We start from the raw sequence: 14,105 nt of genomic DNA on the forward strand, positions 1-14,105 counted from the left end.
ATGTTTGTTATTAAAAAAAAAAAAAAATCAAATGGGCTAACAGTATATGTAAAGCTTTTAGCTCAATGTGTCACACATAATAAATGCTAAAACATAAAATACTGGAAGCGAGTATTCATTCTTGTGCCAGCTGAAAGGTATTGAAGTGACAGTTACTGTTTCAGGTTCTGGAGACAAAAAAGGCAGAGGTCTCTGCTTCCTGGATGCTCTAGTGGCTATATTAGCATGTGTGACAATCAGAGCAGCCAAGGGAGCAGGCTCTGTAATTATGGGTTGCTTATATCTTTCCACTCGTACCATCAAATTGGAGAGCGATGAAGAATCACAATCTAAAGGACAGTGGGTCAAACGGATCTGCACAACGTCACCAAACGGCCGTGACTCACATTTGGGCTACATCCCGCTCACCAGTGTCAGATGCTGACCGTCTCACCCCGCCGTCAGCTTTATCAGCAGCGTTCACAGGGCTGGCACACACGGCGACTTCTGAGCACACCACCCATTCCAGGAACCTTGCCCATACCCGTTCTTTGTGGATTAGAGAATATTAACTTTGGCGTTAGAAGACCTGGGTGGATTGAAATCCTAGCTCTACCACCATGGATAGGTACACTTTAGGATGAATTATTTAACTTTATGAGCCTCCATGGACAATGAAGACAGCGACTCCTTGCAGACCTCTGGCAGGACTGAAAACGCTGCATGTGAAAGCTTGGTTCATGCCTGATACTCAATCAGTGACAGATGTTTTTAATGCTCTTTCTACCCTCTTTGGATGCCTGGCTTTAAATTCTCCATAGTTTCATGTGAGATACTGCCATGCCATCTCTGAACAATAAGGAAAACCAGAGAAAGCAATTCACAAAAGCCAGATGAGCCTCAGACATGAGAAATAACTAGCTTGGGTCCAAGAATTCACATGGGCAAAGCTGAGACTAACCCAGATGGACTTAACTCTGAACTCAGGCAGGCATGAATTAGGGCTTCCACCTAAGCCACTACCCAGCTGGAAGTGTAAGGTTTGAATGGGAGTGTCAATCATTGGCGTTCTCCATGCTCTCACCCAAAACTTATGGCAGACATTACTAATAGATCACAGCACTCTTTCCTACTCTACCCCATGCAGGTTCGGAATCAAGACTCCAGTCATGCTGTCCAGTTCACTGGCAAAACTTTGCCTTCCTCTTTTTATTTTTTATAGAGTCAGTTCTTGTAAGCTTATCCTCCTTGAAATTTATATCTGTTTCTTGATCTAACAGAATAACTGGATGTCCTAGTTGAAGTCAAGTCCTGCTTGACTTCACGTGACAAGGTTAGAAACACAAATATTCCCTTCCAGATTCCACTCTGTTGAAAATGACCTCATGAGTTTGAGTGAACTCTGGGAGTTGGTGATGGACAGCGGGGCGGGGCACGCTGTGATTCATGGGGTCGCAGAGAGTTGGACGTGACTGACGACTGAACTGAACTGAAAGGAGGAAGAGATATACATGACTAAAAATTATTTAAATTGAACTATGTAACAGGCTTTACCCACCATGCTTTACATGCATTACTTTAATCCTCTCAATAATCCTCTAAATTAGACAGACATCAGGCTTTCCATTTTATAAAAGGGTAATTGAAGCCCAGGAACTGAGATCACTTGCCCAGTGCTATGTGCCCAAGTGTGGATGCCCATTTCCCACTCAGATCTCCCTGGCTTGACATCCAGAGCTCCTTCTCCAGTAGTGAACATCAAAGTCTGCAGAAGACCCCTTGTGCGAGGTTTGCTGACATCATATGACCTTGACCCCTCTCTCCTCATACCCTAAAAGAGCATTTGGTTTTTTCAGATGGTATTGCTCTTCATACTTGAATATGACTTTATATTCTTCTTTGACAACTTTTCAACAACCATAGGAAAAGACAGAAAACATCATTGATTTCATCCTAGAAGCTAACTTTGGCCCTTAGAGTAAATTTTTACAAAGGCAAAGTCCCTTTTCATGGCTCTTGGGGTGGAAGTCTATGAGGAGAAACCAGCATAACCTGGCCCAGGTCCCAGGGGACACAGGCCACTTTCTAACACAGCTACCCAGACAATCAAAACCTGGGCAGAAAGACTCATGTCAAAGCCATAATAATCCTATTAGCTCTCTGCATTTGCATAGTATTTTATAATTGGCTCTTTTGCAAACAGTGTTTATCTGATCTTCACCCAGACACTAAAGTTTTATAGATGAGGAAACAGAGACCTTGAGAGGTTAAATCCAGCATTAAATCAGACAGCTTGATCAAAAGGAAACATTTTGTTGACCCAGGTCCTCTGAGAATCAGACATTCTCACTGGCTCATCTTTTAGCTTCCCTTTTCTCCTTTCTTTCCCTGCCTTTGCATTCCCTTTATTCCTTCCCCCCAAACGCAGGTAGTTCATCACAGGGAAATCGGTGCTGAAATCGGAAAGGACGGCTGTGGGATGACTTATTCCCATTTTTCTCAAGGTCACATAGTCTCTCTCTGGGCACCTTTACCTCTCTGGGGCATGGACTCCTTTCTCCTCCCCGCCAACCAGCTCCTCTGTTTGTCCCTCACATTTCAGCTTCCCTGGAGCCTATTTCAGACTTGATGCAATGCAATAGCCTCTACAGACCCCATGGACAGTAGTCTGCCAGGCTCCTCTATCCATGGGATTTCCCAGGTAATAATACTGGAGAGGGTTGCCATTTCCTACTCCAAGGGATCTTCTCAACCCAGGGACAGAACCTGCATCTCTTATGTCTCCTGAATTGGCAGACAGGTTCTTTATCGTTAACACCACCTGGGAAGCCCCATATCCCCAGTAGGTACTAAATGTGTAGTGTAAATAACAATATAATGTAGCAGTTCAGAACATGGTCCTTAGAGCCAGGCAGGAAGAGATCTGAATCCCAGCTACACCCCTTAGCAGATAGGAGCCCTTCAATTTCCATATCTATGAAACAGAGATCTTAACACCTATTCTGAGGATTATTCATTCCACAGATATTTATCAAGTATCAACTATATACTAGGACTTTCTATATGCTAAGGATATAATGATGAACAAGACAAAGCTCCTCTCTACACACACACACACACTCTCTCACTCACACACAGAAGTTCCCAACATTCATTAAATCAAAGGAAGCCATCACATTAGCAGAGTGATTCCCAAACTTCACTTAAATGAAAATCAAATGGGGAAATTTTCAAACTCCCTTTTCCCTGGTCACACTCCATACCAATTCCACTAGGAGGTATGCTGGTGGTAATTAGTCATCAGAGTGAATTCAAGATCCTCATGTGATTTCACTGCAAAGTTTAGAACCCATCACGTTAGCAACAGACACGCCCAGAAAGGCTTATGTTTTGCATCCTCACCTGCATTCTAGCTGAACACCAGTACCTCATTCATTCTAACCTGAGGCCGGGCAACGCCAGGCATAGCTAGCTAGCGGGCATTTAAGTTAGCAAGCAAAAAGATATCTTATCAAAAGAAGGGGAAGTCGTGTGCATTGACTCATTGGTTTAGATCAATTGTGCTCGAGTTTTCTTCTTCACAACTCATGTGGCACTTGTGAATTAGTGCCGTGATAGTTATGAAGGTCAACCTCAACAGCCTCTTCACTCAGTCTCTTGGCTGCCAAACTCTTTCTCAAACAAAGGTTTCTCAAAGATTTACAGAGCTTGTAGATATGTATCATGAACCACTAAATCAGAGGTCCCGTTCTCTCCAAAGTATCTCGTTTATTAAGGAGACTCTCAACCCCAAAGGGGATCTGAGTTTACAGTGTTGAGATTAAAAAGTGGACAGTTTCAGAGACTGACACCTTAACTATTCTCACCACTAAAAATGGATCAGGTTTGACCTATTTCCTTCCAGGGATCAAAAGCTTCAGAGTTATTTAAGAAGAAGCACTGCTACTTTCATGGGAAACAAACAAACAAGCCTTCTGCTGTCCCGAGGAGCCCCTGGTGTTCATCCTTATACCTTATACCACGAGGCCAGCCCCGGCCTTCAAGTAACACAGGGCTGTGCCCATTCAAGCAAAAGTAGGCATTATCTCACCATGCTGTTTTCTATCAGATGACCAAGGGAAAAGGCAGATTTTTTTTTCTTTTGTAGTGTAAACCAACCTGCAAAAGGATGGTTGTTTTATATTGACTTTTCATCAAGTTGTTGATGGATTCAAAGAGCCGTCTCATGGATTCTTCAAACTCCATCTGTTCCTTGCCTTCGTAAAGCCTGAAAGAAGACACATCTGAATCATTTCTCAAACCAAAAAGCAATACCTTTGAAAGAGTGTGCCAGCTACAAACTTGATTGGAAACTGAAAAGGGGTGGAGACCTGGTCTTAAGGGGCGGGGGCTGGTTCAGCAGTGGCTGCTGCATGATCCTCTCAGGGGAAACCCAGGGCCACAAACACAACAGGCACCATTCAACTGACTCGACATAATAAATCATCCCCCGCCTGCCTTTTATTTAAACCCTGAAGAATCTCAAAGGAATGAAACTTGTCCAAGCTGAAGGGACATTAATAATTTCATCCTTCTTGAAGAATCAGAGGGAGACTTGTCATCAGGTTTTCAAAGTATTTTGGAAGCATCAAGGAGAAATATTTTCAAACATTCTGCCCTGCCCCTTAGCCACTGCCCACTTGTGGGATGAACACGGTCATACCTGCTGTATGTCAGGGGATGTCATTCTCCCTGCCCTCTCATTTCAGGAGTGTACTGAGGACCTAATTTAAAACTTTTGTTCCTCTGATTATAAAGTCCCTACATTGATATTGTTTTTAAAAAATGCATTACTTATGAACTGAGATTCCTCATCAATCCTACTGTAAAACTGGTAATTATTAAGGATGGATCCTGCAATGCAGGAGACGGGGGTTCCATCCCTGGATCACGGCAACCCACTGCAGCATTGTTGCCTGGAGAATTCCATGGACAGAGGAGCCTGGCAGACTACAGTCCATGAGCTGGCAAAGACTCAGACATGACTTAAGCGACTGAGCATGAGCGCAAAGGCTGGATATCCTTGCAGAGATTCTCAAAGTCTGTCTAATGTATACAGGTGACTTTTTATAGAAACCATCCCCTGGTGTAAGATCAGTCTTTAGGCCCCCAAGTCTCAGCACCCTTGTGGCCCAACCTTGGTATGCTGTTCAGCCCAAGGTCTCTCCAAACAAGCCTTTATTACCACCTGGTGAAAAATCTGCACCCAATCTGTGGCATCCTGGGCAAGACACAGAGCAGAGTGCTCCTGTCTCCCACTCAGATAAAGAGGCCTCCTGTCACAGCCCTCCATGGCCCAGCCCCTGGGCTGCCCGCTGCCCGGGAGGTGCCTTGCTCAGATGGAGCACTGACGCACTGCAGGGTCTGCCCCTCCCGCAGTCACAGGCTGGGCAGCACCGCCACCTCCGCTCTGTCTCTGCTCCACCTCGCCCAGCCTCTCACTTGCTTTTCTTTAAGCTCTTGCTCTCCTTCCTTTGTCGTCTCAAAGTGGGTGTCTATGTTTCTCTTCTTCTGGGTATCATTCACTAACTCTCTGTCAGTCTGAATGTTAATCTGCTTTTCTCTCTCTCTCTCTCTCTCTTTGACTTCATCTCTCTTCTTAGTCACTCTCTCTGTCTCTTCTCTTCTTTTTTCCCAAGTAGCCCCTTCCTAAAGCCTCCTGACGTAAGAAGCTTAAGGGGAAGCCACAATGCTTCAATCCAGTACAGGGATCCAGAAACTGCTGCTAACTTTCTAGGTATCTAGTTCAAGGTCATAGCGACAAGGCTGAGAGAAACCTGGAGTTCTGAGGCCCCCCTCTTCCGCGCTTCCTCGCCCCTGCCCTGCCTCTTCCTCCTCTTCCCTTTCCCCCCGTACTGCACCTCTCAGGCCTGAACCAGACAGGTTCTGCCATGGAGGATGTGTTTTGGAGTCAGTCAGCCTGGGTTCCAATCTCTAATCTGCCCAGGACTAACTGAAGCCCTTATTAGTAACAGCAAACATAACGGAGCACCACTCTGCCTCCAGGCACTGCCTGTGTTATGAAATCACACACCCCCGCCCCACACTACGGTAAAGGACCCATCCTTATCCCCACTTTACAGATCAGTGACTCAGCAGCATGCCCAAGGACTCCATGCCAGAAGTGCAGGGGCCAGAATCCAGACCTGGCCATAGGCTCCTGGGCCTGGCCGCTCCATCACTTTGTCCACCACTGGACTGGGTGCCTCACCACCAGCCTTAACTCCTGTAAGCTTCAGTTTCTCACCTACAAATGCAGGCTGTGCCAGCACTGTGTCCAAGGACCGTGAGGAGCCCAGCTCATACACACGTGACCTGCTGGGCACTTGCTGAGTCCTGGTTAAGTGTTAGCTGTTGTTAATTGTTGGAATAGGAGTATTGTACAAATAAAGACATAAACTCTCAATGGATTACACACTGCCCAAATCCCATCAAAGTGGAAAAGATGAGACAGGGTCTGGCAGGAAGGAAGTACTTGCGTGCTAAGTCACTTCAGTCATTTCAAACTCTTTGTGACCGTATGGGCCATTGCTCACCAGGCTCCTCTGTTCATGGGATTCTCCAGGCAAGAATACTGGAGTGGGTTGCCATGCCTTCCTGCAGGGTATCTTCCCAACCCAGGGATAGAGCCTGGGTCTTTTATATCTCCTGCACTAACAGGTTCTTTACCACTAGCACCATCCGAGAAGCGTGGCAGGAAGGAAGGGAGGATCCTAATTCACAGTGGTGGTACTTTCCTTGTGAGACAGTACTGTGAGATTTTCTTTGTGCCTAAAGCTAAGTTCGGAGAAGGCGATGGCACCCCACTCTAGTACTCTTGCCTGGAAAATCCCATGGATGGAGGAGCCTGGTAGGCTGCAGTCCATGGGGTCGCGAAGAGTCAGACACGACTGAGCGACTTCACTTTGACTTTTCACTTTCATGCATTGGAGAAGAAAATGGCAACCCACTCCAGTGTTCTTGCCTGGAGAATCCCAGGGACAGGGGAGCCTGGTGGGCTGCCATCTGTGGGGTCGCACAGAGTCAGACACGACTGAAGCAACTTAGCAGCAGCAGCAGCAGCAAAGCTAACCTAATGGATGGCCCCTCCCTCAAGGCTTTTGCTTTGAAACCCCTTACTCTTTCCTCTAACCACAGCTGCCTGAAAACATTTAATAAGTGACATTGTAATTTCTGTTACTGGTCTATAGTGTCTTCCTCCCACATTTAACACCCAGATGTGGCTGTCCATGGTGAACACATCATTATTTACATCATTATCTACTATATATGGCCTTTCTCTGTAAGGCACGCATATTTGTATGCTTCTAGGTGCACCTGTGTGGGGGCATCCCACCGTTTGTACTGCCCACAAGAATGGCCTCCAGCAGCTTCCTGCTGCTGGTTGACCCTGCCCACCCCAACACCCCCTCCCACAATAGACTAGTCCATGACAGAATTCATGATTTTTAACAGAAAATCACAGAAATGGGCTGTGTTGGGAGTCATCCTAGGCAGTGCTCAAGGGGGAAAGTTCATGAATTCTCGCTGAAGAGGTATTTGAGGGTACCCTGATTCCCGGCATCCCTGTGTCTAGTTATTTAACACATTTTGGATTTTATGAGCTGCACAACTATTCTTCCAATAACTCCCTTTTTCACTTAGATTAGCCCTGACTGGGTTCACTGAAACTCCTCTCTGGTCAGAACTCTTCAGGGTGAGAGAGGCATCTGCCTGCAGCTCCCTGGAGTTCTAAACCGAGAGCTGCTGGCGAGGCCAGCGAGCACCGGGCCCACGCTTCCTCCTGTGCAGATGACGAGACTGGGGGCCTGGGTCGGGTGGAGACTCAGCTTTGCCACTGTCTCGTAAATGTTACTGACTGAGGTGGGAAGGCAAACAGACTTTTAGGTTGTAAGACCAAGTCAAGGCCTTCTACTCAGATTTCAGCTTTGTGGGAAACTGAGTTCAGTTTCTACCAGCAGAACAGATGTGATCTGCTCTAGGTCACAGGCTGCACCAGCGGCAGGGCTAGACCCAGAACTCAGCGTTCTTCTCTTTCCACGCTCCGAGACTCTAACACACAGCAGAGATGACACGGATCTCACAAGGCCGAGACTGCGGCACCTGCCTCCATGGGAATCTGGGCTGCTCCCTGCTATTCACCTTACAAGTTAAGCACCTTAATACCACATTCCATTGAGGGGAAATACAATCTACAGGTGCCAAAGTTTTACAAAGGATAAGAAACAATCCTGTGAAGAAATGGCTTGCATTTTTTAAAATTTATTTTTACGTGGAGGATCATTGCTTTACAATAGGGTTGGCTTCTGCCATACAACAATGTGAATCAGCCACAGATATAGGTAAGTTCCTTCCCTAGAACCTCTCCCCCACCGCCCACCATCCCACCCCTCCAGGCTGTCACAGAGCACCAGCTGAGCTCCCTGCCTCGTACAGAATCTTCCCACTGGCGATCTACTTTACGTATGGTAGTGTATATGTTTCAGTGCTATTCTCTCAATTCATCCAACCCTTTCCTTCCTCCACGGTGTCCAAAGTCTGTTCTCTGTGTCTGTGTCTCTTTTCCTGCCCTGCAAAGAGGTGCATCAGCACCATTTTTCTAGATTCCATATATACGCATTAATATATAAAATGCGTTTTTCTCTTTCTGACTTACTTCACTCTATATAACAGACTCCAGGTTCATCTACCGCACTAGAACTGACTCAAATGTATTCCTTTTTATGGGTGAGCGATATTCCGTTGTATATATGTACCACCCTTCTTTACCCATTCATCTGCCCGTGAACATCCAGGCTGCTTCCACGTCCTGGCTATTGTAAACAGTGCTGCATCGAACATTTGGGTGGGAGGAAAACCTAAACAGACGTTTCTCCAAAGAAGTCATGCAGAGCAGATGTCTAACAAACACATGAAAAGATACTCAACATCACTCATTATTAGAGAAATGTAAATCAAAACTGCAATGAGGTACCACCTCACACCAGTCAGAAAGACCATCATCAAAAAATCTACAAACCATAAATGTTGGAGAGAGTGTGGAGAAAATGGAACCCTCTTGCACTGTTGGTGGGAATCTAAATTGATACAGCCACCATGGAGAACAGTGCGGAGGTTCCTTTAAAAGCTAGGAATAAAACTACCACATGACCCAGCAATCCCACTTCTGGGCACACACCCTGAGAAAACCACAAACGGCTTGTGTCTCACAGTGGCTACACCATTAAGCCAAATCGTCGCAGTCTTATCAGTCCTGTCTGTGTATGTGTGTGTGTGAATTTTTAAGCCTGGGCTTTTATTTGGTGGGGATGGGAAGAACAGTTGAAGAAAATGACTACAGTTGGGAAGAAGAAAGGAAGTAAAAAACTATTTAGTAAAGAACTTTGCTGTCTAGCTAGACTCCTGCATAGACTGGCTGTGTAGCCTCAGACAAATTATATCTCTGAAACTTAACCATTCTTGTTGATAAAACAGAGACATGATGCCCACTGAAAGGGTTATTTTGAGGTGAAAAAAAAAATGAGATAATGTCTCTCAAGTGCTTAGTATTGTAGCTGGCACTTAATAAATGTTAAGTAAATATCAGTAATTCCTGTTGTTGATTTCTGACCACATTGGCAAGCTCTCTGATCTGAGTACATATAAACAGAGTATTTCTTAGAGTAAGGAAAAATGCATAAAGGTTTTAGATTATATGGAAGAAATTAAACTGACGGGGATACAGGAGCAGGGCACACTCAGGACAGTGGGTCCTCTACTGAGAAACGTGAAGAGAAAAGAAAAATAATGCCTCATCTGTCTGCAAGGCTTGAATGTAGCCTTGAAGTCAAGGGCACAGGAAATGTAGTTTCAAGGTCCTTCTTTAGCACTTTTTCTCTGTATATATCCTTCCTTCAGGAGGGAAACATTTTTTTCTGGCTTCAGAACACCTAGAAACCAGCTGATTCTGCCAGGGAACAAATTATTGAAGGGCCTGAAGGCCCTGACCACAAGAAAAACTGGAACAACCTGCGAGGCGCTGTTCTGGGGCATGTGAGTCCAACCACAGCAGGCACTCGGCTCCCAGGGCTTAGATAAATATAGCGCTGCTTGACTGGCATGCGATTCATTAAGGAGACACTGTGCACAGCTGAGCGCTCACTCAATGCAAATAGGGCCCCATATGGTGCGAACAATGCTCTGCACCACCTCCTCCACGCAGGTACCTAAAGCCTCAGCCGAAAGTAGGGATGCCAACCTCAGGCCAGCAACCCAGGGAAGCAGAGCTGAACCAAGGAGCCCTCAGTCTGCAGAAAGCCAGGAGGAAGATTCAACCTGGAATCCAGGGTGGAGGGTTTCCTGTGCCCTGGCCCCTTTTCATTGCTGTACCTATGCCTCAGCCACTTCCCGCTCATCTGAGCCACATTCCCTGGCTTCCTGCCCACCTCTGGGAAGCAACAGAGACACTTCAGTGAGACTGCATGCTTTCCAACCCCTGCTCTGCCACTGACCAAGTGGGCGATCTCAGCTAAACGTCTTCATTTCTAGAAGGTTCAGTGTTCTCATTAGTAAAATGGGACTAGCCCCACACAGTTGCCCTACCTTAAAATAAAACACGTAAAGCAATTAACAGAGTGCCTAGTACACAGTTAATACTAGCTATGGTTATGGACTACCACCGTTTTCTTCTGGAACCACTCCTTTTTGCTATCTAAACCCGTAGGAGGAAGAAACCAGAAACTTCCTAAAAGCAACTGCTGGTTTTTGAGCCCCTACTATGTGCCAGGCACTGCGATGGAGATAAACAGAGTAAGACTCAGTCTCTATCCCTAAGAGGTCATGAGGCCAACCAATAGGTAAATAATGAATTGCTGTATAGTGAGAAAAACTGAACAATAAAAGTTTAATATCTCTTGAGTGATTCCTAAAGCTCAGGCACTGTGCTCATTTTTTCGCATGGATTAGCTAATTTGACAGAGGTTATTATTATCTACATCTTACATAGGAGAAAGAAAAAAATTAAAGAGGCATGGACAGGGAAATGGAAGCCGAGGAGAGAGAATGGGCTCCAGAGGACACTGACCCCCGTGAGCCACCTGCCAGAGGCCTTCTCAGTCCTCAGCACCCTGCCCCTTAAACCTTAGCACACTCAATGTGGCTATGTAGAAATGTCATGTACCTAAACGGCATCTTAAGGATGGTATTAACAGTCAACTTCTGCTACACTACCTTTATTATTACTACTTACCACTAAGACAACTAATGCTGACAACAGCTACCATTTATTAAGCATTCACTATGCACCAGACACTCTTACTAACTCAGCTCGTAAACGGCAGAGTCAGAATTTGAGCCCAAGAGTGTCTGGATCCAAATTTCACTCTTTTAACCACTAGGCACTGGGCTTCCCAGGTGGCGCTAGTGGTAAAGAATCTGGCTGCCAATGCAGGAGACACAGTAGATGCAGGTTGGGAAGATCCCTTGGAGAAGGAAATGGCAATCCACTCCAGTATTCTTGCCCTGGAAAATCCCATGTACAGAGGAACCTGGTGGGCTACAGTCCACTGGGTCACAAAGAGTTGGACACAACTGAGCACACACACCACACAACCTCTAGGTAATACTGCCTCCAGGAACAGAGCCAAGTAATAGCAGCTTTCCGGGAACCGGAATAAGTCACAGTAGACAGGACACCATCATTCACCCCTAGGATGAGTTCTGCGCTGTCTAGGGAAGTTAGATGGCTGGCTCTAACCTTCTTCTGTTCAAGCTCTAAATCCAAGCTTACCTAACTGATGTTCCTACCCCTGAGCCAGTAATTCAATCTATTGCAGGAGGTGTAAATTAGTGACTCTACAAAAACAACCATTAAGCCATTCATAGTTTCCGAAGAGTAATTACTCTGAAAAATTCACAGCCCTCTAGGATCAGAACCTACCTACCTCTCTGTCTCTCTTTGTCTCTCTCTCTCCACTTCCCCACAATCTGGGATAAAGAAAAACTGTAGCCAAACCAGTGTCTGAGTCTATCTGAAAATCCTCCTTGCATTTATTGATTGTACTTATAGAAAGAAACCCTTCAGTGCACTCAGCAGTCACACTTAAACCAAAGCAATAGAGCTGAAAAGGGATCACGAAGAGATGCTCCTCTCTCTTATCCTGCTCTTCCCCACATGGTCATCACCACCATCACCACCCCCTCTCTTACCACCAAGGTCTATGGATCTGAACTGAATCACAAACTGCAGATTAAGACATGGAATTTTTGTGCGATGAGCCTGGAGTGAGTCGTCCAGCTCAACACTGACCAGGGAAAAAATTTTGTTCTAAGCGTACCGAAAGTTGAAATGTAAGGAGCTATTCTCAGAAGAGAAAGAAAAAAGCTGTGTTAGAAAGGAACTCTGTAAGGAAGGGCTAGGATAATTAGAAAGGAACTCTATAAGGAAAGGCTAGGATAACTCTAAAGGAAGGGCTAGGAGAAGGGCTAGGGTTTAACACAAAGTAGCCAGTGTGAACTCTCAGGCAGCTCTGGTGGCCAGGGTATTTCATGCAGACTTGATTGAGCTGAATATAACCAGCTGTCCACAGGCAAGGCTCAGACTGGTTCCTGGTGCTAATCCTTTTGTCACGGACAAAATTCTCTCTACTACAGTGTTACTTCTCCAGAAGCTGACATTTGAGAAGGGACTGCCCCTTACGGCAAACTGCAAAGAAGTTTCACTAAACAGGCTTCTTTCTGTAAATCACCCCAGGGGAAGAATGATTTGTAGATAAGAGGGAATAAAAGACAAACTCAACATGTGGGGATCCTGTTTTGAAAAATGTCTAGAGTGGATGCACACCAATTAATGCAATCACTGAAGAAAAACTGCCTCAGGTAGAAGCATAAACAGCCTAAATTAAAAAAAAAAAAATAGAAGTCAACAATATGGAAGAAATGAAAGAAAAACAATCCATCTAAAACATTCACTTTACTTTTAAAATATGGCAACCCTGTGTAATAAATTAATAGTAAGTAGGTAATAAAATGCAGGCAAAAGCCTTGAAAAGAACTCTAAGCTACGAATTGAGTGTGATGTGTGCCCTGTGTCATCCTTCATTCTGCTGAGAGGAGCTGCAGCCTTTACGTAATTTGGCAGGAAGAACATAGCTGCATCAGTTTGCACTTAGGTAAATTTCTCCATTAGCATGGAAAATGGTGTTCAGGGTCTTTTCCCTCAATATAATTAGAAACTGAGTGTTCCCAAAACAATGTTCCTAAGGATAGAAATAAACACATACACACACACACAATTTTCCATGGTTTCAAGACATATAGAGAAAAATATAGATTACATCATTTACTTGAAAGAGAAGCTAATACTCAGCAAAGTTCTTCCAGCTCTTTCTCTCAGGCCAAGTTGATCTAAAAAGTTTTGGTACTAAAAAGAAATTAGGTCTTGACTGCTTCTCTTACCATATCTTTCTTTAGTTTCTTAATGACTCAGGAAGTGTTCTTGATACCTTTTTTCAAAATTTGATTAAAATGTAGTTGAGTTACAATATTATGTTAGATGTACAACATAATGATTCAGTATTTTTTTCAGATTATACTCCATTAGAGATTATTACAAGACAATGGGTATAATTCCCTGTGCTATACAGTAGTATAACCTTTCTGCTTATCTGTTTTATATGTAATAGTCGTATCTGTTAATGCCATATCCCTAACTTGTCTTCCCCCACCCACCTCTCCCTTAGGTAACCATAAGTTTGTTTTCTATGTCTGTGAATCTGTCTTGCAGATATATTCACTTGTATTATTTTTTACACTCTACATATAAGTGATAACATATAGTATTTGTCTTTCTCTGAATTATTTTACTAAGCTTACTATTCTCTAGGTCATAACAGAAAAAAAAATAAGTTGCATAATGATTATACACATGTGCACACACACACATCCTTAGTAAAGTCTATACATTAAGCTTATCATTTCATTACCTCTTAGAAAAGGAATTCTGTATATCAACAATCCCTTTATACATTTTTATATTATATTCTGGTTTTATAAGTCCTTACTCCTTGGAAGAAAAGTTATGACCAACCTAGATAGCATATTCAAAAGCA

General features: G+C 44.4%; 1 protein-coding gene across 4 annotated transcripts in view; it reads right to left on the reverse strand.

The window, feature by feature from the left end:
• The window catches only part of DOCK2 (dedicator of cytokinesis 2), a 458,684-nt gene that overhangs the window by 337,948 nt on the left and 106,631 nt on the right, over positions 1–14,105 (reverse strand). For all 4 annotated transcript variants that reach the window (XM_086362249.1, XM_086362250.1, XM_086362251.1 and 1 more), the window contains one exon: positions 4,138–4,246. In XM_086362249.1, coding sequence (XP_086218375.1) covers positions 4,138–4,246 — 109 coding nt within the window. The remainder of the gene's footprint in view (positions 1–4,137; positions 4,247–14,105) is intronic.

Source organism: Bos grunniens, chromosome 20 (assembly GCF_055505025.1).
Source record: "Bos grunniens cultivar Pamir isolate PY7600 chromosome 20, Bosgru_T2T1.0, whole genome shotgun sequence".
NCBI classification, from domain to species: domain Eukaryota; kingdom Metazoa; phylum Chordata; class Mammalia; order Artiodactyla; family Bovidae; genus Bos; species Bos grunniens.